At 43.9% G+C, this 27,558-nt stretch overlaps 1 protein-coding gene across 1 annotated transcript; it reads left to right on the top strand.

Moving 5' to 3' along the window:
• Window positions 1-349: 349 nt before the first annotated feature.
• Map3k1 (mitogen-activated protein kinase kinase kinase 1) lies at window positions 350-27,058 on the top strand. The gene is made up of 19 exons (XM_051183053.1): window positions 350-515; window positions 3,735-3,935; window positions 6,869-7,069; window positions 7,799-7,915; window positions 8,281-8,429; window positions 10,988-11,109; window positions 11,646-11,727; window positions 11,951-12,128; window positions 14,623-14,901; window positions 16,712-16,833; window positions 17,617-17,708; window positions 17,970-18,159; window positions 18,412-19,678; window positions 20,006-20,158; window positions 20,928-21,090; window positions 22,781-22,912; window positions 24,030-24,172; window positions 24,857-24,988; window positions 26,212-27,058. Exons 1-19 carry the CDS (start codon window positions 372-374, stop codon window positions 26,359-26,361), a joined length of 4,017 nt encoding a protein of 1,338 aa, XP_051039010.1. The 5' UTR covers window positions 350-371; the 3' UTR covers window positions 26,362-27,058.
• The last annotated feature ends 500 nt before the right edge of the window (window positions 27,059-27,558 follow it).

Raw genomic sequence — 27,558 nt, 5'->3', positions numbered from 1 at the left:
CCTAAATATGTGTTTCTTGTGTATTACAATATTGGTATGGTGGGCAGTCTCTGTTAATGCAGTGGTTACTGTTCGGGGTTTGTTTTGGTCATGCTTTGATGTTATTAGTATGCCTAGAACCTCCTTTTTAAGGATACTATTAAAATTAATGGTCGCAGATGACATTCAGCAGTATCCACGTTAAACACGGTGATGATCATGTAGTTTTCATCCCTTACCTTGATCTCTTACAGGTTTTATCACCTGTCTCTCCCTTCCGGTACCTATAACTAGAGTGTAAAATAACCACACTGTTCCCTTGTCCTTGGAAGTTACTTTTCTTATCTGACTTTTCTCTTTGTCCTTATTTCTCCCTCGATTTTAGCCGAGAGATGGAGAACAAAGAAACCCTCAAAGGACTGCACAGGATGGACGACCGCCCAGAGGAGCGGGTGATCAGGGAGAAACTGAAGGCCACCTGTATGCCGGCCTGGAAGCATGAGTGGCTGGAGAGGAGAAACAGGAGAGGCCCTGTGGTGAGCGCCATGGGGTGGGCGCCACTGGGGGGGCCGGGGGGGGAGCATAGAGGAAGTGAGGGACCCACAAGCCACCTCCCATTTACTGAACTCACTAAGCAATTGGAACTGCCCTGGGAACATGTCTGATGGAGTGCTTAAAGCAATACTGCCCTCTAATGTCTGTCTGCACCCTCAGTAGTTTTAGAATGTGCTTGCTGAATGAAAACTCTAATTTATTTGCAATCCTTTAGCTCTGATAAGGCCTCGGAATCTTTTAGGGAAACAGAAAACAAATAGATTAAGTAGCCCCAGGGGTTAAAGATAGAATTTATGGAGTTTGTCAAAACAGTAACTAGGTTAAGGAAGACAAGGTTACTGTACCTGCCGGGATTTTCCCGCTGGGACGGTTGAGGATGATGTTGTGAAATGCCTTCTTCTGCATTCATCCACAGGAGGAAGTGCCTGCTGCCAGTCTGTTGATTGGATTTTGTGTATAGTTTTTCTTTTGAAGTAGAGATAGCAGTGATAAGATTCATTACACTCCCGCTAGGACCCGATTAAACCCAGCCACATAATCTTCTACTAGCTTTCATCTTCGTCCCACAGGCCTACTGAAGTTTGAACTAATTAAACACGAAAGTAAAAATCTAAACTTTTAAATTTCATTTTATACATACTGGTGTCTTGCCTGCATGTATCCTTGTATCATGTACATACCTGGTACCCACAGAGGCTGGAAGAAGGCCTTGGATCCCCTGGGACTGAGCCACGATGTGGATTCACAACCCAGGTCCTCTGGAATAGCCACAGCCAGTGCTTCTGAGCCACTGAAGGTCTCTCTGACCCCACCAAAGTTGGTTCAGTTGTCAGTCACATTAGCCACCTGCGGGAGCTTGAGAGTGTGTGAGTAGGGCTGCCTTTAGCCGGGGCAGGCACCGCTGTCCGGGCGCTGCTGGAGGCCTTGTAGCTGATGCCTGTATGTCAGTTTCTCAGTAGCCCGAGCCTTTGGATTCCTCCCTTGTGCTGCTGTCTGTTGTGCAAATGCCACAGGAAAAACCCACTTTTTTTTCTACCTTTGTGCCCAGCTAAGCATCTGCATCTTTCCTGCACTTGAGGTTTCTGATGGGATCCTTCACCTTTTTCTCCATCACAGAAGATGGAGAAATCATAGACTTAGCTTACAATGTTTTACTGGAACAGTCTGTAGAGGTGGCAGTTAGGAGGGACATGTTTCAGGCTAGAAAGATAGCTCCGTGGTTAAGAGCACTGCCTGTTCTTCCAGAGGTTCAATTCCCAGCACCCACATGGCAGCTCACAGCTGTCTGTAACTCCTGTGGAGGGAATCTGATGCCCTTACAGACATATGTGCAGGCAAAACACCAGTGAACATAAAAAATGAATAAATTATAAAAAGAGGGACTATTTCTACTCAGTTTGTAAAGCACTCCTGAGCACTGAAAGCTAGAGCCTTCTCCTCCCCAAGCTCCTGGAGCTGGAGTTGTTCTGCGGTATCCTATATCAACGCCAACGTTTAAACAAAATTTTTCTCACTGTCTACTTTACAGCAGATACTTAATAACCTTCCTGTGTATGTAGGGCAGTAGGGAAGAAAGAAGAGATGTATACGATAAGAAACATAACATGTGATCCTTGAGCATAATTGCCCATCCTGAATTTTATTGCTCACAGATTTCAAATTATTCTTAACAAGTTTACTGTCTACTTGGGAGGTCTGATTTTGTTTATTTTCATTTTTTTTTATTAAATTGCCTTCAAACCTTCTCAAAACAGCAAATAAAAAATAAGTATCTCCAGATGGGAAATCAAGGCTTATACACAATAAGTTAAGTGATGTGTAAAATAACGCAAAGCACTTAATGAGTAGGTGCCAGATGTGTGGAGTGAGCAGAAGAAAACAGAACGAGCTGTGATGAGAGGTGTAGACGGAATAAGGGGCGGGCTTACTCCAGGTCAGACGCCCGTGGTTGCACTCAGGACCCACACAGCGGAAGGAGAGCACTCAATGACACAGGTCATTCTCTGACCTCTACATGGGTACTGTGGCACGTGCATGCACGTACAAGCCCGCACACACGCATACGTACAAACAGGTCCATGCAGCTCTTTAGAAGATTGCAGGGTGGGGAGACGGCTCAGCCGTTAAGAGCTGCTCTTTTGAAGGAACTGAGTCTCCCAGCAGCTACATCGGGAGGCCCCTAACCAACCGCCTGTAACTCCAGCCCCAGGGAGGTCACGGCCTCTGCCACCCTCAGGCACCTGTGCCACGTTCACACAGCCCCCATAATTCAAATAAAACTTTCTTCACTGCAAGATGTTTTAAAGGATGTAGGCTGTAATCACTGAGGGTTAGGAACAGAAGGACTAGCCAGAAGGTAGGGTGGACGAGTTTCCCTCGTGTGAAACCGGCCTGTCCACAGGAGGGGACGGGAAGCCAGGGGAGTAGGCTTCAACTATGTTGAGGATTCGGCCTGAGAGGCCTATATTTAAACATGGCAGTAGCTGCAGCACGTTGTGTAAATTGCACGTTTCCAATTTAAGAAATTGGTCTTTAAGCCTGAAGCATTCCTGGCCATTTCCAACCCCATAATCTTTTGTTTTGTTTTGGTTTGGTTTTTGTTTTTTTTTGGGGGGGGGGAAACGGGGTTTTCCCCTTATTACTGAGATTTGAACCTAGGGCCCCATGTATGCAGAGCAATCCCTGTGCCACTGAGCTATGCTTCTGGCCCTTCCCTAAAATTACTGTAAAATAACATTTTCATAATATCAAAGTATACTTGACTATTAAATTAATACATATTATTGCTGTTTTTAGGGCCTACATTTTTTTCTAAAACAAATAGAAAGAAGTTCTTCAATTTCATTGAACATTTCTTAAAGTGCTAATTTTTCTGCACTCAGCTCCTAATTCATGCTAATTCTGAATATTAAGTGAGCTATAGATTACAATAAATAGCAACTAGTAATTTTTCTAAAAGTTTGTACAGTAACTTTAATTAGTATAAACAAGTAATAACATTTGTGTAAGTAGAAATAGTCTCCCAACATTAGTAACATAAAGTAATACTAATAAAATGTTACCCATTATCTGGTATAGTTGTATTACTATTGTATAATCAGTCAGATTTATATCCCGCTCTGTGATGGTCAAGTGTATATTTTTAAGTGTATATTTGCATATTTTTAAGTAATCAAAATATTGAACTATTATTGATTCAGGTGGTAAAACCAATCCCTATTAAAGGAGATGGATCTGAAATGAGCAACTTGACAGCTGAGCCTCAGGGAGACAGCCAAGCCAGCTCTGCTTCCCCAGCCCCCAAAGGCCGCCGCAGCCCCTCCCCTGGCAGCTCCCCGTCAGGGCGCTCGGTGAAACCAGAGTCCCCAGGAGTGAGACGGAAACGAGCCTCCCCCGTGCCTGTAAGTTAAGATTTGAACCCAGTTTGTTCATGTCTGGTTTGTTTGTTTGTTTGTTTGTTTTCTCACGACACAGAAAGTGTTGCCCAGCTCTGCAACGGAGCATGGTTTCCAAAGTGTGGTAGGGACTTGGGAAATGCTTTCTGGGCTCTGTCAGGCCTAAGCTAGCTTTGTACTAAGACCAATGCCTTGTCTCTCTGTTTAGTTTGCTGGTAATTGATGCAGTGGCCGGTGCTTTCACCCCAGCCTACAGTGGACTACAGATTCGAATTGAGGTTTCCCTGTTCGTTCCTCCTGTCCCCATGTTTACCCTGTCTTAGAGAAGTCCATGAACGGAAAGGGTTACTTGGTTTTAAGAGTGCCTTTGTCAGGAAAGTTACTGTTTGAATCTCAACCCTATTTAATGCTCTGTGGTGAAATGATGGGACACTTGGATAAAGCACTCCTGCCGTACACTAAAATATGGTCTCCATCTCAAGGAAAAGCCTCACGCAGTTGTTGGAGTTGCAAGCTGAAGCAGCCAACTTGTCTTCATGGAACAAAACTATTAATTGAAAGAATGGTCATAAAGTATGGATGTTAGACATGTATGTAGTAGACGCCCTCGATAAAGTGAACTAAATGAAATGGCTTCACCAAGGAGAGAAAAATAAAGTGCTTTTTACCACTGATGAGGTTGAGATTCCAACACAAAAAGTTAAACTTTAGAAGCTATTTCTGCTATGCTTTAACCATTTCTTGGTACTTAGTCTTCTAAGACTGATGACATAAAATGATTTTTAACATTATATAATTAAATATTTCTGTGTGACTTGGTAAACTAATATTTTCCAAAGAAATAGTATATGTCGAAACAAAATTACTTTTAAGACCCATTCAGGGTGTAAAGTGTGCCATGGGATTTAATATGCCAGCCCGAAAAAGCAGACACAGTTCCTCGTATTGGCGTCACACTGCTTCCATGATGCTGGAGAGATGGCTCAGCGTTAGGGGAACTTGTGCTCTTCCAGGGGACCGAGTTCCATCCGCGGCACCACAAGCTGGCTCACAGCTGCACGAAGCTCCAGTGCTGGGGAATCTGATGCTTCGTGTGGTTGTGTGGGCATCGAACATACAAGCATGCATGTAGGTAAACACTTGCACACATAAGATAAAAGTAAATAAGTCTAAAGAAACAATCTGCTCTTTGAGCTTTGGGCTCATATTTGGGGCCGTGTGATGGGTATCATAAACAATCAGTATAATTTCATGGGGAGGCTCTAAAATCTTCCTCTCGTAGCCAGATTTTTTAAAATATGTGTACTTTAGTCAGCACATGTCACAGCAGACCAAATACAGCTTTTTATGTTAAATCCGACAACACAGATGCGCACGTGGGCGGTAGACACTACCGTGGTGGCGGGGCACGTTGGAGCCCTTGCTAAGTTTGAAGAGTGGGTGAAGGACACTTACCACCAGTACTGTGACATTTGAGAGAGAGTCAGCAGCAGGAGCTTGTCCCTGCTCCTCACAGCCTGTGCTGTGCTTGCTTCTCCACAAACGCATTGCTTCATTTGCAAAGCTCAAACAGTTGGAGGCGTCAAAGCAAAGGACAGTGAATATATGTAAGCAGAGTTGCTTCTTCCTGTCCCCTCCCCAAACCACCCACCTTTATACACAGCAAGGGCGAGCTAGACACCATTGGCCTGAAGTTGATTCTAGACTTGGAAATCGGACTGAACTTTAGTCAGTCACAGACAGACAGACAGACTGTGTGTTACATAACCAGGGTGTGCACACCCCAATATGGCAAAGGCTCGGTGTAGCCAGTCCAGAAGTCATTCCGCCCTGCTTTTGTGTTCGGCCTATAACAGCAGGCTGGACACTGATTGCTAAATCAGCCTCTGAAACTCCAGGGTTTGAGTGCTGCCTAATTCATGGGATCGTTCCTTGCTCAAGTAAACTGTTGTTCATCTGCAGTTTCTGTGAGCAGCCATCTCTTCATTAGCCCTAGGCCATCGTTGGCCTATTTATCTGTGTTTGCCTTTTATGGACAGACTTGTATGGCAGGCACCTCTGACTTGGGTCCTGTCACAGCATGCATCGGTGCTCCGTTTCCGATTGTTGACTATTCTTCTGTGCTACTATATGCCACCCTTTGTTTATCCACTCATCAGATGGGCTCCGTCTCACTTTGGGCTCCTACCAATAATGCTGGTGTGAGCATTCACATGCAAGTTTGTGTGTGGATATGTCCTAATTTCTCTGGAGTTCATACCTAGGGGTGGGGTTCCTGGGTGGAAAGTTTAACATTTTCAGAAGCTGCTATACTGTTTGCCACAGCAGCGGCACACTTTACACACCAAAGGGTTCTGGAATGCTCCATGGTTTTGCTGCCATTTATTCAGTCCAGGTGTCTCCACCAATCATAATTCCTGCTAGGTGTCCATGGCAAGGCCAAGTTGTGGGGAAGATGAGTAGCGTGGTGAATGTGATGTTTGTGACTCTGACCACAGAAGGTTTTGGTCAGCTCCAGTAGGGAGTTTTAAAGGAGCAGGAATCCCATCCTGGAGACTGCTCTCCAGAGCTAAGTAGGAGATTGCATGTTTACATTTACTGCTAGAAACAGCTCTATGCCTGCTGTTAATGCCTTTAAGTTTGGTTTGCATGGTATTTTAGAAGAGCCAAGTGTATGGAGTAGTTTGTAAAACGACCGTACGGTTGTCTCTCGGGCAGAGATTTACCACCACTTTAGGAATGTCTAGGGTTTTGGAAGTTATCCTAAAACAAATGTGTCAGATAACAGCATTTTGCTCTTCATTATACTTCGTACATGAAGATTTTTCTTTTTCTGGGAATATAATCTGCCGCATGACTTTCTGGTATGACCTGGTTTTGAACATTGCTCTCTCATCATGGAGTAAGAAATTCACCTAATCAAAAACAATGTTGTAAAGTTTCAGAGCGGCAGGATCACACCGCCCCGAAGAGCCCCGTCACCAGATGGCTTCTCACCGTATAGCCCAGAGGAGACAAACCGCCGTGTGAACAAAGTAATGAGGGCCAGGCTGTACCTCCTGCAGCAGATAGGACCCAACTCCTTCCTGATTGGAGGAGACAGTCCAGACAATAAGTACCGGGTGTTCATTGGGCCACAGGTAGTGTTTGAGACTATTTTTTATGTTATTAGTATATGGCACCATTTTAAATCTGTGTACTGTTAAATCACTTTGTGTCTTCGCTGCGGTTAGAAACTGAGTGCATGCATATATATGCATATAAATGTCACCTCACCCCGGACAGGGAAGAAAGAGTTCTCCTAGTCTCCGTTTGGTGTTTGAACGCATGTGCTTGTCTGAGACAGGTTCTCTGTGCAGCCCTGGCTGTCCTGGAACTCACTCTGTAGACCAGGCTGGCCTTAGACTCAGAGATCCGCCTGCCTATCAGGTGCTAGGATTAAAGGGGCGAGCCACCAGCTTTGCTTTCATTCTGCAGCAGGGCCTCACTGTGACATCCTGCTTGCTTCAGATTCACTTTGTAGCCAAGGCAAGCCCTGAATTCACAGTGATCTCACTGTCTGCAAGTGCTGAAGTTACAGGCATGTGTGTGCCTGGCTCTCACTTTTATAAAGTGAGTTTGAAGTGCATCTAGACTACGTATGATGTTTTTACTATAACAATAGCTTGAACAAAATAAATTTAATGTGTTGAGTAAGTTCATTGAAAAGAGATTAATACACGGAAACATCTATATCTGTATGAGAGGATAATGAATATTCATAGAAGTTTTAATAATGTGGACTTAGAAATGCCCAGGTGGCATAGGCATAGATGTTCTGATTGAACTCCCTGATTTACTAACCCATGGGCTTTCTTCCTGTCCACCAGAACTGCAGCTGTGGGCGTGGAACATTTTGTATTCACCTCTTATTTGTTATGCTCCGAGTGTTCCAACTAGAACCCTCTGACCCGATGTTATGGAGAAAAACTTTAAAAAATTTTGAGGTAACTTTTTAATATACAACTCCAGTATAAATTGGCAATAAACTTGTATGGTACGTCGTGAAGTTTTTCCAAGAGCACTGAATTCAGATAGACAGTGGCCATGTTGGACATGTGAATGTAATACACCTTTAAAGTTCTTTGGTGATTTATTGAGTGATAAGTGGCTTGGGTTTTTGTTTGTTTGTTTCTAAACTGTAAAAAAAAAAAAAAAACTTAAGTAAACACTGTCCCACTGTAAAAAGCATTGTCCTTAGTAAACTTCATTCTTATGTTTGAAGCACTTAAAATCGTTTTTGTGCAAAATTTATCTTCATGTGCATAGTTATGGCATCGATGTCATTGACACTGTGTTTTTCCAATGTTAGGTTGAGAGTTTGTTCCAGAAATATCACAGTAGGCGTAGCTCAAGGATCAAAGCTCCATCTCGTAACACCATCCAGAAGTTTGTTTCACGCATGTCAAATTCTCATACATTGTCATCATCTAGCACGTCTACATCTAGTTCAGAAAACAGGTTAGTACGTGGCACAAAACTAAGCATCCATCTAGTGGTGCGTTTTAATTTTAGGAGTAATTTTTTATTTTACTTACTTAATTGCTATGCAATAATGCTATTATTGAGTGTTGACTTCTCATGTTCATGCAAAGCTAAAGGTTATTACAGGTCTCGAAGACTTTTTACTCTCCACACTCTTCGTTGAAAATGACACGTTAACATAATGCCCCTTCATGTGCGAAAGCAGGTGGCCGGTGTAAATTAGTGCGTGGCTGCTATTATCAGACATTGACATAGCCAAGCACCTGATAACACTGTTGTATTTATTCCCACAGGCGCCCTGTCAGGTAGATTTTATTACTGCTGCACAGATGATGAAGCTAAGGCAGTGTGAGGTAGAAGGAAGCATCTGTAATTCTTCTATAAAGAATTACCAAGTGACCTTCCACATTCACTTTCGCGTACAGGGTTTTCATGTTGTGTAATGTCAGGACTGCATTCATAGATGTGTGTGTTCAGAGAACTTTTACCCTGGGAGAAGATGAACATCTTCTCCCTGAGTAGACTGGTCAGTCGTAGTGGGAGGTGCAGGAGCCGTTTCTCATGGTTACTACTTAAAGTCTACATTGCTTCACAAACTGCACTGCCAGTTGCTGGAGAGATGGTAACGATGAGCTCTGCGGGACACCGTGCAGCCTGGGTAATGAACATGGGCGTTTCTCAGTCTCTGGTGTCACATGGAGACTGTTACGGACTGTGTGGCATTATCCTGTGACACTCTCTCTGTGTTAAAATGAGATGGGTCGGTTCCTGCGGGAGGAGAAAGGGCATCTGTAGTCCTGGGCACCCTGGTTTGAGGTGCGCTGGCTGTCAAGTGTCATCTTCATCTCACCGGTGTCTTAGTGTTGCCATCGCCTCAGGAAACGGAGCACAGGGAAGCAGTGGGTGGCCACTGGGTAAAGAGGAAAGTTGTTTCTCGTCTGTGGAAAACACAAATACTTGAACTTTTTAAAGTTTGGATTCAGTGGACTGACACTGGAATCCTAGGGTTTCAAGTTATTTGTGAAACTAAAGATCTTCTGGCTTACTTACAAATGGATGAAGCCAGAGAGCTAATAGCATAACCAGAACTTGGGAATCTTGATTCCTAACTCATGTTTCTTCTGTTTCCCTTTGTGTCTTCTAAATAAATGGAGGAAGAAAGAAAGAAATGTTGAGCTTCTGAAACCAAACTTACTTTCTGCCCTCTGTTGAAGAGAATAAATGTTCAAACTAGATGAAGCTTAAACCAGAAGTTCCTGAGATGATCAAAAGTACTTTCCTAATATGGTCCAGAATTTGAGGTTCCCGGGTGCAATGGAATATCAGCACTGTGGGCACAAAATTTGCCATATGTAATGCATTGTCTTTGTTCCATTTAATCACATATTTATACGGAAAAACTAAAATCGATACAAAGGATATTAATTTAGGGATCTAATTTTATAAAAATTTCAATTGGTATTTCCAAAGAATGGAAAATACAGATGGGGCTGGAGAGGTAACCCAATAGTTGAGAGTTCCAGCTGCTATTCCAGAGGACCCAGGTTCAGTTCCCAGCATGTTCATGATAGCTCACAACCACTCATAACTCCAATTCCAGGGGATCTGGCACCTTCTTCTGGCTTCCATAGGCACGAGACATGCATGTGGCACATATACATACATACATACAGGCAAGACACGTATACGCTTGCAGTAAATATTCAAAATAAAAAAAAACAAAGCAAAATAAAAAAAACAAAGCAAATTAAAAATATACAACTCAAGAGTGCAGAGATGATCCTAGAAGCTCACTGTATAGATAACATGCATAAAGACTAGCAAACATGCTCAGTCACCTCAGCCCACTAACATTTTGACAAATGCACTGGCTGGAGGGGGGGAAAGGTAGAAGGATGAGTTAGAACCAAGTATAATAACATATGTGTGGAGACGCCATAGTGAAATCCATTGCCCTGTGCGGTTTACATATACATATGGATTGTAGTTCCTGCATTTACAGTAAGAACAACCTAACTCATGCCATAACCTGTGAGTCCCATTCTCTGGATCTGCTTCTAAGTTACTGTGTTATCAGTAGGAGAAATGTGATATTTTGTTTATGACTTAATAAAGCTTGCCTGAAGCTCAGAGAAGCAAAGCCACCAGCCATTAGAGTTCTCACCTACCAATGCTCCGACAGAAGGGGTGGTGCACCGAACCTCAGACTGCCCCTGCTGCACTGCTCCTCAGACCCACTGAGACTACCATGCCTTCCCGTCTCCTCCTGCCTATATTCCTCTCTCCGCCCAGCCACATCACTCCTGTCTCCCCCTCCCTGGCGCTGGGATTAAAGGTGTGCAGCACCACTGCCCAGCCTCTGTGACCGTGGCTAGCTTTGCACTCTGATTTTCAGGCAAGCTTTATCAGATCATAAACAATACAACTGTCCCGCAGTTCTCAGGTGGTGCTGTCAGACAGGGATCTCTGTTGTAGACGCATAGTCCAGAGGAGTTACAGACTTGGCGCTCAGTGTTTGATTCCCTCCCTTGCAGCATAAAGGATGAAGAGGAGCAGATGTGCCCCATCTGCTTGTTGGGCATGCTGGATGAGGAGAGCCTGACGGTGTGTGAGGACGGCTGCAGGAACAAGCTGCATCAGCACTGCATGTCCATCTGTAGGTGGCCCCACGGGTCCTGCCCTGTGCCCAGCCCCCGTGCCCAGCCCGCCCGCGTTCTAGCTCCATGTCTTACTTGATTGAAGTGTGGCTTGTGGAGAGATTAGGGAGAGCAGAACAAAGTCCGGCTTGAGCACCCTGGGAGATTTTTCAACAAATTGGTGTTGAGGATCTGTGTAGATGTAGGAGTGCATATATGTAATGCGGGTGGGAACGGAAGGCGGCAGACTTAAGAACTTCCAGCCCAAAGCTGTGAGGCTGGCTTTCCAAAGGGGCATCTAGGCGACTAGCGGCAGAACGGGGTGGGGCAGAATGCTTTGAGGGACGGTGAGCAAAGTGACGCTGTCATGAGTGGCCCAGCAGCGTGTGCACAGGAGAGGCATCCGGATATTTACTCCGCTACACTGGCCAGCGTCAGATTGTATGAGGGCTTTTCTATAGCAGTCTCACACTAGCTGGTATAAACACTCAAGATTTAGAAATACTTAATGTTAAGATTTACATGTCTATAATAGTCTTTTCTGCGTATTTTCCAGGGGCAGAAGAATGTAGAAGAAATAGAGAACCTTTAATATGTCCCCTTTGTAGGTCTAAGTGGAGATCCCACGACTTCTACAGGTAATAATTTTTCATTGCTGATCTTTGTTTGTTTAACAAAAACTTAAAATGACATTCTCAAGCCTCTCGTGGTGGCACACACCTCTTGGGAGGCTGAGGCAGGAAGATCAGGAGGAGTTCAAGGCCAGCCTGAGCTACAGTGAAGCCGTGTCTCAAAACAAAGTATAGTGTGACTTTTATCCGTTAATACTTTGCCAAAAGGTTTTGTGATCTTTTGTTTTAGCCACGAGTTGCCAAGCCCCGTGGATCCCGCTGCCTCCCTTCGAGCTGTACCACAGCCCGTCTCCACACAGCAGGCTGGATCGCAAAGAAGGAACCAAGACAGCAGTTTTAACCTTACTCACTACGGAGCCCAGCACATCCCTCCCGCTTACAAAGAGCTGGCTGAGCCGTGGGTCCAGGTGAGCAGGTCTCCCTTTAACTCGTCCCTGGTGTTTGTCCCTTCTCCTCGGTTTCTCGCTCAGGAAACCGCGTCACCAGTGTGACTCCTAGCATGCTGAAGGTTTGAGCCCAGCTCAGTGTTGACTCCTTTCTGTGTGTATGCTGCACAGTGTACACTTGATGTCATTTTCACCCACCTAGCTGTGTGTCTTCCTAAACTAACAAATGTAAAAGGCCGTGCACACAGGAAAATGGACGCCGATTTCCCATGTTTAATCCCCATTCCTGGCAAGTGATTCTATTGGCTGCCATTGAAACCCAGTTTCTCCTTACTAAATACTGGTATATAACCAGCCCTTGCCTAGAGGACAAGTAAGGGTTCAGAATGTTCTTGGGTTCGGTGTTTTGGTTGCCTTTACCTCCTCAGAACAGTTCCTCATTTTTGGTAGACACAGGTTTTGGTTGGCAATTTATAAGTTATTTTCTTGGTTGCTAAGTGCTTATTCTATTATTTTTAATGTAGGCTCTGTAGCCGCTGCTCCCCGTAGAGCTCATGAGGTACTGTGAAGCCAGGTGGTCAGCATTTGCTAGTTGGTAGGTCTGAGTGCTGTGAAATTGGTGAGACATTAACTCATGAACGCCTCCGCTTTTCGAGCCTTTTTCTACAGTGCTGGAACCCACTCTTCCTGTTAACAGCCAACCCTCGCCCTGCTCCTCACCAGTCTGGTCAAGTTCCCAGAACTTATAGACACGCCTTACTCTTGCATCTGATTTGTGGGCCATATTCTGCAAAGGCCCTGTCTGTCTGTCTCAGGATCTCAGAGAACTGAGTTGGTTCTGAGCTGTTAGATGCAATTCTCACTAGGCTGCCATCAGCTGTGGCCTTAGGGCGTCATGTAAGGCGGATTGAAACTGAGGCATGGAAGGAAGCTCGTGGTGTTTTCTGGGTTATTCTCCTTCGAGTTTATTTACAACATATGTAAATAAGTCATGATTTGTTTTCCCCCAAAATTGTTATCTAAGTAAATTTTCACTTACTCAGACAGTTAACTTTTTGTTAATTGGCCCATTATGTCAGTGCTGTTCACCTTTCTCCTGCTGTGGAGGCTCTGGAGCCTGGGCCGAAACAACCCATATGTTAACTCTGCTACATCATTGTCCTTTGCAAATTTAAATAAAGCATTTTTTTCTCTTTAGCTTCACCTCTCTTCTGGTCACACCTGCTTAACCAGAAGTCACGCATATTCCTTTGGCTTTCATCTCTTAAGAGAAATACTCAGATTTGAAGCCTCCACACCTGTGTTGTTCCTGATTTGTTTTTTGTTCATTTGTTTTTTTAAATCATACTCTAGCTTACTTCTCTTAGTTCTATGGAATTTTTAAAAAGTTTTTTTGTCTCTGGGTTGTAGTGTTTTTAAGCATAAAACAGACTATAAAAGTTAAACTGTCTAGTTGTTGAAATTCACAGTCAGTTTTACTTGAAGCTATTCAGTGTCAGTAATTTTGCATGAGCACCAATGGAACTTGAGGACTTGAGTATAGTTCTGTGTGTTGAAATAACTAATGTTTCCAATTGAGTGATGCTGTGTGTCAGTCATTTGTCTTGTTGCTGTGACCAGTGACTGACAAGAAGTAACATAGAGTGAAGGATTTGTTTCTACTTACAATTCAAGGCATATGGCTAGTCGGGGGAGGCTTGACTATAGATTAGGTGTCCAAAGGCCTGAAGCAGAGGAAGATGGGTACCCAGTACCGTGAACTGGTACTAGCCACATTTAGGGTGGGTTTGTCCACCTCAGCTAACCTAATCTAGAAAGTGAGTACAGCTGGGCAGTGGTGGCACCTTTAATCCCAGCACTCAGGAGGCAGACAGATAGGTCTGTCTCTATGAGTTCAAGGCCAGCCTTGTCTACAAAGCAAGTTCCAGAGCATCAAGGCAGACAGAGGAATCCTGTCTCCGAGAGAGAGAGAGAGAGAGAGAGAGAGAGAGAGAGAGAGAGAGAGAGGGAGGGAGGGAGGGAGGGAGGGAGGGAGGGGGAGGGAGAGGGAGAGAGAGGGAGAGAAGAAAAAAGAAAGTCCTCAATAGACATATCTAGAAATTTCTAAATTCCATTTAGAAGGAAGGCTCCCAGTCAAGGAGCTGGGAAGATAGCTCAGTCAAGTGTTTGCATGGGCCCCTGAGCTTTCCGGCACCCTGTAGAAAGCTCCCAGCTCTGGAAAGATGAGGCAGGTGGAGCTATGGGGCTAGCCTAGCCTAACCGGTGAGTCTAATAGAAGGCTCTGTCTCAAAAAAAGATAGAGCCAAAGTGGACAGCTCCTGAGGTTGACCCCGGCCTCCACAGTGTGCACATGTATACATGCACACCCATGCCCCACACAAGAATGTGCACATATTATTAAAGTCTTTAATATCAAATACAGTAAAGAGTTGAGAAGTGGCTGGTTTTTCTTTAGTCATCAGAAATAGACCATAAGTTCATTGATTTCTCATCACATTGTGTTTGTTCGATACAGGTATTTGGAATGGAACTCGTTGGCTGCTTATTTTCTAGAAACTGGAATGTAAGAGAGATGGCCCTCAGGCGGCTTTCACATGATGTCAGTGGAGCCTTGTTGTTGGCAAACGGGGAGAGCACCAGCAGTTCTGGAGGCGGCAGTGGAGGCAGCTTGAGTGCCGGAGCCACCAGCGGCTCCTCCCAGACCAGCATCTCAGGGGATGTAGTGGAGGCATGCTGTAGCGTCTTGTCCATAGTCTGTGCCGACCCTGTCTACAAAGTGTATGTTGCTGCTTTAGTAAGTACATTATTCCATTACTGTATCTTTATGAGTTTCCTGTCTTTGGTCATTTGTAGGTATTAATTTTAAGAAACAATAAATCTACTTTACCTAAACTAACCAGAAAATCCAGTTTTTTTAATCCTATAATCCTAAGAAATTGTAATACGCCATTTTATCTCTTCATATAATTTTATTGATTTTTAATCTGTTCATGATTTCTTATGCACTTGTTTACTTATCTCATGTAGTAGTAATGATTTGCTATCCATATATTTTCTTGAATAAATGTATCACGTATGACCAGATGAAAACTTCTTGATGGCCTGGTATGGTGATGCCATGCCTAGAAACCCAGCTCTTGAAAGGGGGATGTAGAGGATCAGGAGCTATCCAGGGAGCCCAGGACTAGTCCAGGCAATAGGAGGTTAGAAAATGTCCTTTGAGTTTTGTTGTTGTTTGTTGGTTTGATGTGTCGAAGCATTAACAGATACTTATTTTTAACAATTGTTACAAAAATTGTTCCTGGCTTCAGTGAATACTGTGAGAAAATTCAGAAAATGGTCCCATGTTATGTGTTTATTTCCTGTAACTGTGGTAAAACACCCTGACAAAAGAAACTTAAGCAGGGAGGGTTTGTGTGGCTCACAATTCCAGGTTATAGTCCGTCATGGCCAGAGAAGGAACTCCTGGGGGGGGGGTGGCACATGGCACCCTGTCTAGAGGCTGGGAGAGCGGTGTGAGCACACTGGTACATGGCTCACATCTTCTCACATAGCCAGTCCTGCTCACAGTTAACATGATAACCACAGCAGTTAGCAAAATCAAGACAGTCCCCAACATGGGCCCTGAGGCCCATCTCTGGTGACTCCAGAGTCTGTCATGTTGACAATTGGAGCAAACCATCGCACATGCCATGGCCCAGCCTCTTTTTACTGTTTCGGCTTGTCTTTTGGGAGTAGGATAGCGTGATGAGAAGGTGCCTTCATAGATGAATTTGACCTTTCCATTCTGAGACTCATCTCCTTGGAACACTGTTCCTCAATCTCAGCCCTGTTGTGGGTGGCCAGATAATTACCTGGAGGAGGGAACTCCTGAGGTGCTGTCACTGTAGGATGTTTAGCACTGAGACTTGTAACCACTAGATGCTTGTAGCAAACCTTCCGCTCTATCATGATGAAGCATGTCTTCAGGACTGCCAAATGGCCCCTGGAGCTCAAATTCACAGCCCATCCCCAAGAATGCCTTCCTGCCTTAGTGTAGCTCTTAAGAAAGAAAAAACATTCAGTGGAGAGGGATAGGGTGTGTGTCACAGCTGTGTGTGGGAATGAGCGCCACTCCCAGTAACCGTTAGCTCCTTCCATATGGGTTCAGGGGCTCAAACCCAAGTCTGTCATGGTTGGTGACAAGTGCCATTGGGCACTGAGCCATCTCACTGGTGTGATTTCTTACCAAGTCTGTCTAAACTTTAGCCTCTAAGCTATCCCTTGCAATCTTTCCCTAACTCACCCTAATAGTTGGGTCTATAGAATGTTCCTTTTGAGAAGCATGGGCGGCTATGAGTAAGTTGGGATCAGAGTTCAGTGACCTCAGAAACCTTCACAGCCTGAGCACTAACTATGCTAGTTGAACTGGGAGTACCACAGTTGTCTGGACATGGAGCAGGTGTTAGACACCTTGATTCGCTCTCTAGCTTAAGCCACTCAGCACTGCTGTGGTTAGCACCGCTGCGGTTATCCATTTCTATTAGTATTTATTATTTGCTCATATGATGCATTTTAAATGTAGCTAAGCTGACCTTTTTTTTTTTTTTTTTTCCTCTCCCCAGAAAACACTGAGAGCCATGCTGGTATATACACCGTGCCACAGTTTGGCAGAAAGAATCAAACTTCAGCGACTCCTCCGGCCAGTTGTAGACACCATCCTAGTCAAGTGTGCAGACGCCAATAGGTAAGGCCTCGCTTTAAAATACCTGCCCCATGCCTCACACTTAATGTTGATATGTATGTGCTAGTGACTCTTCAGATATTATTACTTCGTAATGTGAGATCTGAAATTAAAACATAGGGCTCAGAGCTTGTAAGGACTAGGGAAAGAAACCCCAATGGCAAGTAAAAGCCAGGCCAGCAAACTGTGTGGAACTGCACATCTCATGTATTGTGATTGTTGTATTCTCAATTAAAGTCCAGTTGATGAGGACTCTAACTGGCATATAGAACCAAAGAGTCAACTTACTCTGGGTGACACATAGCATTACTCCTGCCTCTGCCTCTTGTGGATCAGAAAAGACCCCTGTCCTATTAATTAATGGAATTTTGCTGTAACTTGAGAGTTCTTAACTGTTCTTCCGCGGACAGAAAAGCTTGCTTTCATTCCATCGCTGCACACACAGATACTCTGGCAGTTCCCCTCTCCATCTCCCCTGCCCTGCTCCTGCCGCTGCTCTGTTCAGTGCCCTCATCTGGGATTTCTCTTTCCAAGTCATGTGTTAGTTCCGCAGGGCGTGTGTAAATGTGCAGGACATACCTTGTCTTCCAGTGTGAGGAACGGTCTGGAAGACAAGTGCCGTGTAGCCCACTCTGTGGAGCTCTGCGGTTGGGTTGTTTATCCGAGGTAGTTGCTTGGACAGTTGAAAACATAACAAATACTGTAGAGTGGTTTCATTATTTGCTGCTCGTCAGTGAGTTGTTGACCCAGTCACCCGGAATTGAGGTTGCTTTTGTTTCTTTGTAGCCGCACGAGTCAGCTGTCCATATCAACACTGCTGGAGCTGTGCAAGGGCCAAGCAGGGGAGTTGGCCGTTGGTAGAGAAATACTTAAAGCTGGTAATAACTTCTAATTTAAAATTCATGTAGCACAATTTATTGTCTTCCTTGACATAAGACTTCTCATAAGACTGTTATAAAATATTGAAGTAATTTTGTAACTTGATTCACTCAGCTGTTTTTAAAATAGGAGTTAATTTAAGAGAAGTCCTTAGATTAATATAACCCAGAGCATTTTTATGGTCCTTCCCATCATCTGATCATGTTCTGTTTCAGATTTTTATAACACTGTTCCTCCATCATTTGTTTTTACTTCTGTAGGATCCATTGGTGTTGGCGGTGTAGATTATGTCTTAAATTGTATTCTTGGAAGCCAAGCTGAAGCAAATAGCTGGCAAGAACTCCTAGGCCGCCTGTGTCTTATAGACAGATTGCTGTTGGAATTCCCTGCTGAATTTTACCCTCATATCGTCAGTACTGACGTCTCCCAAGCTGAGCCTGTTGAAATCAGGTAATTTTTCTTGTGGAAATCAGTGTTCCCCTCCTCCCCCGTGCTTACATATCCCCCAAGTGCTGTACCACTGCCTTAGTCCTTGATTATAGAAACCTGCCAGTTAAGTTACTTTTACAGTCTTCCAATGGTACCAAAATGGTTTTGGTGTACAAGGCAGGCTATAAGTTGCATTTTTTAAAGTGTGTGTATTTTCTCAATAATTTGAACTTGTCTCCTAATTGAAGGTGCTTTGCTTTGTTTTCCTTTCAGGTATAAGAAGCTGCTGTCCCTGTTGACCTTCACTTTGCAGTCCATTGATAACCCTCACTCAATGGTTGGCAAACTCTCTCGAAGGATTTATTTGAGTTCCGCGAGAATGGTGACTTCAGTGCCCACTGTGTTTTCTAAGCTGGTAGCAATGCTGACTACATCCGGTTCTACTCACTTCACCCGGATGCGCCGGCGTTTGTTGGCGATTGCAGATGAGGTAGAAATTGCTGAGGTCATCCAGATGGGTGTGGAAGACACTTTGGATGGCCAACAGGACGGCTTCTTGCAGGCATTGGGCCCTACCAGCTACCCAGAGAACAGCGCCCTTGAGCACACAGCCCACTTAGAGAAGACTGGAATAGGGTTGTGTGCCTCGAGACTGAGTGCCAGTTCAGAGGACATTTCTGACAGACTGGCTGGCGTTTCCATAGGACTTCCCAGTTCAGCAACCACAGAACAGCCACAGCCAGTGGTTCAAACAAAAGGCAAACCCCACAGTCAGGGTTTGAACTCCTCTCCTTTGTCTCGTTCCCAGATGTTTCCAACAGTGTCAACCCCTTGCTCATCTGCCCCATCTGTCCCAGCTGGCTCTGTAACAGATGTTTCTAAGCACAGACCTCAGGCGTTTGTTCCCTGCAAAATACCTTCCACATCTCCTCAAACACAGCGCAAGTTTTCTCTACAGTTCCAGAGGAATTGCTCTGAAAACAGAGCCTCAGACAAACTCTCCCCAGTCTTCACTCAGTCAAGACCCCCACCCTCCAGTAACCTACACAGCCCAAAGCCATCTCGGCCCGTCCCTGGCAGTACAAGCAAACTGGGGGATGCCTCAAAAAACAGCATGACCCTTGATCTGAGCAGCGCTTCCAGATGCGATGACAGCTTTGGCAGTAGCAGCAATAGTGGTAATGCCGTTATACCCAGTGACGAGACGGTATTCACCCCAGTGGAGGACAAGTGCAGATTGGATGTCAACACCGAGCTCAACTCCAGTATCGAGGACCTTCTTGAAGCATCCATGCCTTCAAGTGACACAACGGTTACTTTCAAGTCTGAAGTTGCTGTCCTCTCTCCTGAAAAGGCAGAGAATGATGATACATACAAAGATGATGTCAATCATAATCAGAAGTGCAAAGAAAAGATGGAAGCTGAAGAAGAAGAAGCTTTAGCAATTGCCATGGCAATGTCAGCATCTCAAGATGCCCTCCCCATAGTTCCTCAGCTGCAGGTGGAAAATGGAGAAGATATTATCATCATCCAGCAGGATGTGAGTATAGTCTTCACCGTCTTACCATTTCTGTGTTGATACCTGGGAGAAATGATGCTTTTGAGATGACTGTGTGGGTTTCCTGTGTATAATTAAGTATGAAATAATAATTCTGAGTCATTGCAATAGCAGCACTCTGCCTATTTCAGAGATCTTCTGGCTGATTGGGAAATGATTATCACTTATACAGTTGATACTGTTGTTAACATTGTCCATTCAGAGGTCAGATTCATAGGTGGTTTGGATTTACAGTATCATTTTCTCAGACACATTTTAGATGACTTTGCTCTTTTAACGGTACAACAGTTGCTTTTATTTAACATGCAGACCCCAGAGACTCTGCCAGGACATACCAAAGCGAAGCAGCCTTACAGAGAAGACACCGAATGGCTGAAAGGCCAGCAGATAGGCCTTGGAGCGTTTTCTTCTTGTTACCAAGCACAGGATGTAGGCACTGGGACGTTAATGGCTGTTAAACAGGTTGGTATCGGGAGCATCGAGGGAAACTGATTGTGAAATGAAGCATGTGCAGCTAGAAGGGCACGGGATGGGTTGCCGGTGTCTTCATGCTTTAGTGTCAGAGTTGTGTTGGGTTTGGTTTCGGAGACAGGGCCCACGTGTAGCCCAGACTGGCCTCAAGCTTGGAACCATCTTGCCTCCACTTCCCTAGCCTTTGGATTACAGGACTGAAAAGCTTCAGACTCAAAGTAGATGTTGCCCCAAGTAGCCCAAACACGAACCCTGCTACTAAAAGTGGAAGCTGGGCACTGTAAGACACGGTGTCAGGATGGTCAGAGAAACTGTCTCCTCCCCTTCCCACCTGTGCCAGTCCGTGGCTTCTCGGGAATGCATGCAATGAGCATGCATACATAACACATATAATGAGCGTACACACATGCAAACACAATGGCTTTTCATCTCAAGTCCTATCGCTTGTTCCTCTGGAGCCGGCTTCGCTCATTTCTACTGTTTTTATACAGTTGCAAACTTGGCTACAGCACCCTACCCTTTTGTCATTTCTCTGACTTGTCTACAGTTTATCAAGCTGCATTCTTAGTGTCTAAAATCACCTGACTTGTGTTTCCCTGTTGATTTGTTGGTTTTATGTAACGCATACTGCATCCTTAAGGGCAAATGCCATTTGCTGTCAGTGTCTAAGACACTTTGGATTTGTCTATTTCAGATCAGGTTGTTTTGAAAACAAAGAACATCCAAACTCAAACTCTTGTTAACGTGTTTGTTAACACAGGTGACTTACGTCAGAAACACATCTTCCGAGCAGGAAGAAGTGGTAGAAGCATTAAGGGAAGAGATAAGAATGATGAGCCACCTGAACCACCCTAACATCATCCGGATGCTGGGCGCCACGTGTGAGAAGACCAATTACAACCTCTTCATTGAGTGGATGGCAGGTATGTTCACAGCGTAAAGCATGAATGAGTACACGACTCAGCTTCTTCTTCCACCTAAGGGCAATTTATCAAATACTTCGTTTAGAGATAAAGACCTGTGGATTTCTAAAAACAAATCATTGCTAATATGCAGGTACACACAAACAATATTTCGTGTCCATTTTAAATACAGTAGGCATTAAAATTCTTCCATCTGGATGTTTTGTTTTGTTGGACTTGGACTTGAGGCCAGAGCCTTGTTCATGCTAGGCAAGTACTTTACCACTGGGTTATATTCCCCAATCCAACAACCTTTTTTTTTTTTTTTTTTTTTTTTTTTTTTTTTGTTGTTGTTGTTTTTTGTTTTTAATTTATTGTGTATCCAGTGTTCTGTCTGCACATCAGAAGAGAGCATCATGTCTCATTTTAGGTGGTTGTGAGCTGGGAATTGAACTCAGGACCTCTGGGAGGAGAGGTCAATGCTCTTAACCTCTGAGCCATCTCTCCTGCCCTACCAGCAACCTTTCTTAAGAATGATTTTGTGTTCGGTTTTCAAACCTGGATTGTATAAATTCCATATTTTTCTGGCTAGTCATCACTAGTTGTATAGATTTAGGAAATGTTTCCAACAATAGAAAAATAAAGTTACTGAGCAGGGCATGTGGCTGCAGTCAGAGCCCACAAGATCTGAGGCAGAAGCCCAGCCCATGCTGTAATCAGTGAGAGTCTGTCTCAAACATCCAAGTAGCTAAGCAAACTAAGTAAACTAATATGTAGTCTGAAACCCTTACTGCAGATAAAACTGCAGATAAACCTCACCCTCTGGGACACAGACTGAATTTACTTCTATAGTATGTAACAGTGACTCAGGACATGGCAGCTAGGTTATTCAGACAGTTATCTACGTTCTTGTGTGACTTAGAGCATTCTGGTTCCTGTTTGTTTGTGCTTACTCGTGTAGATGTGTGCGCCTGTGCGCACGTGTGTGTGCTGCTGTCTGAGTTTCAGAGTGGTGTGCTCCCTCAGCCACTTTCTCCCTTTCTGTTTTGAGGCGGGGTCTCTCTGCACCTGGAGCTCATCAGTCAGGCTAAGCTGATTGGGCCGTACTGAGGCTTCTGGGGATTGAACTTGGGTCTCTACGCACGCATGGCAGGCACACTACCTACCGAGCTGTCTTCCTAGTGGCACCCACTTCTCCAGTCCCTTCCATGTTGGTTTTTATAGGGACAGACAGAACAGAGAGCTTGGCTCTCACAGTATTTAAGTCAGGCTCGTTGAGTTCTGCCTTGTCCCATCAGAACTGGGGCTCAGTTTCTGATGCCTGGCTGCCTTCCCTGCTCTTCACCTTCTACTAAATAACATATCAGTGTTGTTTACTTGATCCTGTAATGGTTTATATGATTGAAAAAAGGAAGGAGTAGAATCGACCTTGCCAAAACAGTTAGTCTAAAATGGAGAACTTTCAGTGCCTTCTGACATTTTGACCCTGTTGTGAGCTGATTTCATGGGGGTTCTGTAAAAAATGTTCCCTCGTTTGCAGTTTTGAGGTAATACAGGAAATCAGTTTTACTTGTAATGCACTGTGAATCTCACATTTCATGTGAGCTCACATAGTGTAAGCTTCAGGAGCGAGAGTCTAATAAACAAGTATAATGACTGACAGGTATGGCTCTGGCCAGCCTCACAACACTTCTGCTTGTCCTTCCTTCAGGCGGGTCTGTGGCTCACCTCTTGAGTAAATACGGAGCTTTCAAGGAGTCAGTAGTCATTAACTATACTGAGCAGTTACTCCGTGGTCTTTCCTATCTCCATGAAAACCAGATCATTCACAGAGATGTCAAAGGTAAGAATCCTAATATTTTCTATTGACAACAAGAAAGCAAATGTAATTTTAACCTTGACCTTTGATGGTTTCTAACACTAGTTTTAAAGTTTGACATCAAATAACCCTATAAATACTGGAATTAAAAGGACCCTTAAGAGTCTTCAGTCCACCAGGCAGTGGTGGCATATTCCTTTAATCCCAGCACTTGGGAGTCAGAGGCAGGGGGACCTCTTGAGTTCAAGACAATCCTGGTCTACAGAACAAGTTCTAGGACAGCCAGAATTGTTACACACAGAAATCCTGTCTCAAAAAAAACAAAGTCTTGAGCCTGCCTTTCCATTATATAGAACAGTGTGTTCAGCACAGGAAAGGGTGTGACTTGACGGGAAGTGTAGAGCTGAGGGTTCTGATCCCCATCTCGATATTACGATGTATTCTCAGGGAACCCCTGCTCTTGGTTTGACTGCGATAGTTGGTATCATAAACTTAAGAAAATGACAGCTGGGTGCTGGTGGCCCTTTTGATACCAGAACCTTTGAAAGACAAAGACAAGCCAATCTCTATGAGTTTGAGGCTAGCCTGATCTACAGAGCAAGTTCCCAGACAACCAGTGAGGTTACACAGGGAAACCCTGGAGAGAGGGGAGGGAGGGATGGAGGGACAGTGGGAAAGTAAGTCAGTCAGGTGAGATCTTGCAGTTTAGATTGTATATATTAAAGGTAACTCAAGTTTTCTTTATTGTTTGACAGTGTATTGAAGCGCTGCTAAAATGCTAACTTCCGTTAAACTGTCAATATGAAATAAGCATATACTTTGAATTGGCCTACGTTAGTATGTGTCAACTAGACTTGGTCTTAAAATGGAAACTGTACCAAAGTTTGAATTCAGGATAGATTTTGCTGAAATCAGCATCCTAAGGGCTCTGAGTCCTTACTTTAAAGAGTCTTTGAGTTTGTTCCTTTAGCTCCATGAGCCCTACGACTTTGACCTTCAGAATGTTCCCACTGAGGCTTCAGGTTACATCTACCCTGGGGAGCACTAGTGTGCCTTCAGCTCGGTACTGAAACTTCCTGAGTCTCGCAACATGTCCTTACTTGATTTTAACATACCAGGTCATTTGCTGCTCTGTTGACAGGTGCCAATCTGCTCATTGACAGCACAGGTCAGAGGCTGAGAATTGCAGATTTTGGAGCTGCCGCCAGGTTGGCATCAAAAGGAACCGGTGCAGGAGAGTTTCAGGGACAGTTACTGGGGACAATTGCATTTATGGCACCTGAGGTGAGACATGGCTTTGTGTGTAATGAAGAACAGTACTATAACAGCGTTGTGCCAGGTTGTTTCACAGTAAGATCCAGAATGCACTTAGTAATTGCAAGTCCATGACCCTAGAAGTTGGTTTTAGCTACTCTGCAATTTAGACCCTTCCTCTCAGCCTGCCCATTTTTGTCTTAACAAGCTTATAAAAGATAAGTTTCTATAGATTTGCCTAAAGGTTACTTCAACACAGTTAACGTGAACTTTACACAAAGCAAATTTAACACAAAATTGTGGGGTTAGGTTTGTAACAGTTTTACAGCAAAGCAAAACTGCATGTGGTAGAAACACACAAAAGTTTAGCTTTCCTTCCTGAAGGGAGGCAAACCATGGAGAAGCCTTGTCTGTCAGTGTCTTAACACAGTGCATGCTTGTGAATGTGGTCTCTCCTGAGCTCATAGCTCTTCATGCTCAGTGTACAATATAGTGATGACTTGTTCCCTTGCCCCGTTGTTGAAGTGGGGAGGGGCTGCTTTGGAATCCTGTGATGTTTATCTTTGTGCCACATGGACATTAAGCTTGTTAATGACATTTCAAGTAGTTCATGTAATTGTTTGCAACACTGTTTGCTCTGAATTCATACATGGAAAAAAAAAAGATCTCTTTTTTTAAGTAAGTCTTATTTCCAAATTGACTACTTTGTTTTAGGTACTAAGAGGTCAGCAGTATGGTAGGAGCTGTGATGTGTGGAGTGTTGGTTGTGCTATTATAGAAATGGCTTGTGCAAAACCACCCTGGAATGCAGAAAAACACTCCAATCATCTTGCTTTGATATTTAAGGTAATTATGAAATGATTTTTTTTTAAACTGAGATTGGGAGAAGTTAAATTCTCAGTTTGTCCCTACCAATCATTGTCTGTCTGTCTGTTTTATGTTAAGCGTTTGGGTGTTTTGCCTGTGAATATGTCTGTACACCACATGCATTTATGGTGCTTGCAGAGGCCTTTACCAGTTTTTAAAAGATACTTATTTTTGTACATGAATTATATATGTAGGTGTTTATGTGTTAGGGTGTACACCTGCCATGACGTCTGGCAATGAGAGCTCAGCCTAAGGGTCGGTGCTCACGCTGCATCTTGTTTGAGGCAGGGTTCTTTGGTTGGCCACTGCATATTCTAGGATTTCTGGCCTATGACTTTCTGGAGTGGATCCTCCTGCCTCTAATCGCACTGTAGGGGTCGCTAGGCTTACAAACAAGCACCCTCATATCTGGTTTTTTCCATGGGTTCTTGGGATGCAAACTCTTGGGATGCAAATGCATCCAGCTCCCTAGTCTGCCCCCTCAATTTTTTTTTGTTTTGCTCTGTTTTAGCTAGGGGAGGCAGAGTCTCTATCTAGTCCCGGCTGGCCCTAAGGCTGGGATTAAAGGTGTGCCCACCACACATGCCTCTACTCCCCAAATTTTAAGTGCACTTCTTTTGACTCATCTGTGCTCCTTGTAAGGAATTTATTCCATGTTGTCAAACTCAGGACATGCACTGTGGATAGAATACTTAAAACATGAGTTAACTGAACTATTGCACAGTAATGTGTGGGGTTCCTCCCACCCCACCTCCTTGAAGGAAAACTACGAGCATTGAGTGAGTGCCACTCTTAGGCAGGTGGAAAGGGATGTCATTATTGTTTGGTTTTGTCTTATTACCGTAAGACATTTATGCATCCAGTGTCTGTAGATAGACGGGATCGAGAATGTGTATGCATCCTCTCAGTGTTCCAAGATCACAAACTTTTTTTCCTCCCATCAATTTGCATTTTTCAGTAATCATTCATAGAGTTGCTAAGGTGAGGGGAAGGGGAAGTTTTATTGTAATTTAGATTTATCCTTTACCTTTTTATAGAATAACCAGCTCTTATCTGGGCATGGTGGTACACGACAGATACTGTACTCTGGAGGTAGAGGCAGAAAGATCTAAGCCAGCAGAAGTGCTGTTTGTTTGTTACTAAGAATGAAGATCTGATAGAGGCCATGAGAAAGTTCAGTGCTCTGGTTTTGTCTCCTGCAGATTGCTAGTGCCACCACTGCACCATCCATCCCGTCACATCTGTCTCCTGGTCTTCGTGATGTGGCTCTGCGTTGTTTAGAACTTCAACCTCAGGACAGACCTCCCTCAAGAGAGCTACTGAAGCACCCCGTCTTCCGAACTACATGGTAGTTAATTGTTCAGCTCAACTATAATGGAGACAGGATGTGCAACAAGGAAAGAATAAAAAGAACTTGTGGGCAACCACATTGATAATCTGCTGGCCCTCATGCCACTGAACAGCTAGAAATGAGGCCAGTGGGGAGCCCTTACCTAAGTATGTGATTGACAAATCATGACCTGTACCTAAGCTCAATATGCAGAAGTCCACAACGTGTGCAGACACTGTAAACCGTGCCTTTCAAAGGACTGGCTCTAGGTGAACGGGGAAGCCATGGGGTTTGCGTGATTTAATAACAAGCATACGTTTGTCTTTGGAGCACTTTTTCAGCAATATTAGCAGCTGGGGGCTCAGGATCTGTTCTAACGCATCACTTCTTCCATTTCATCTAGTGATCACAGCAGGGGGTTCTACGATTCCATTTGGGTTTTTATCACTGGCTATAAAAAAAAAAATCAGTGTCTGCCTCTTTTAGGTCAGAGTATTCTATGAGTAAATACATGTATTTTTAAAAGTTAATAACTTCTTTATGACCCACAGTTGACCTTTTTTTTTTTTTTTTTTTAACTTCTGGTCAATTGTGGTTCCTTGTGCATTTTACTGTTGGCCCGTTCATTTCGTTTTTTGGAAAATATGGTTCTGTATTTTCATTTCACCTTCATTTGTGTTTAATATTCAGGGAAAGGTGATCTCTTCAAACCAGAAAAATAAAAAAAATAAGAAGTAGGTGTGGACTAGTTCATTAAATCCATGCCTATTGCAAGAGCTCTGCTTTCTTTTCATTGGCGTGTAATGAAGTATGGCTATGTGGATCCGTCTCTGCCCTCAGCATGCGGGTTAAGTATATAGTCACCTTCACAGCTGGCTATTTTCAGATGCAGCTCACAAGGCCGGGCAAGATTATCTCAAAGTCAGGTGGATCATGTCATTGTCTTCCTCTTTGGGACTATCCATCGTTCATCCCACTAATTCTGACGTAATTGCTCTTCCCCTTCTGTCTGCCATGCATGTTTTTATACTAGACCTGGTTGATAAACTCATTTACTCACCTTCCAATCAGTAATGTTTCTAAACAGACAGTAAAGTTGCTTTGCATTTAGAACATGTTCAGAAAGAAACCTGAAGTTGAATTTCATCTATATACTAATTCCTGGAATTTGCACAACTGTTTAATTGTCTTAACCTCAAGTTGAATTCAAATGCATGGG

This window comes from Phodopus roborovskii, unplaced genomic scaffold (assembly GCF_943737965.1).
Source record: "Phodopus roborovskii unplaced genomic scaffold, PHOROB, whole genome shotgun sequence".
NCBI classification, from domain to species: Eukaryota; Metazoa; Chordata; class Mammalia; order Rodentia; family Cricetidae; genus Phodopus; species Phodopus roborovskii.
Note: the sequence above shows the minus strand (reverse complement) of the source record. Positions and strands in the feature narration are given on the sequence as shown.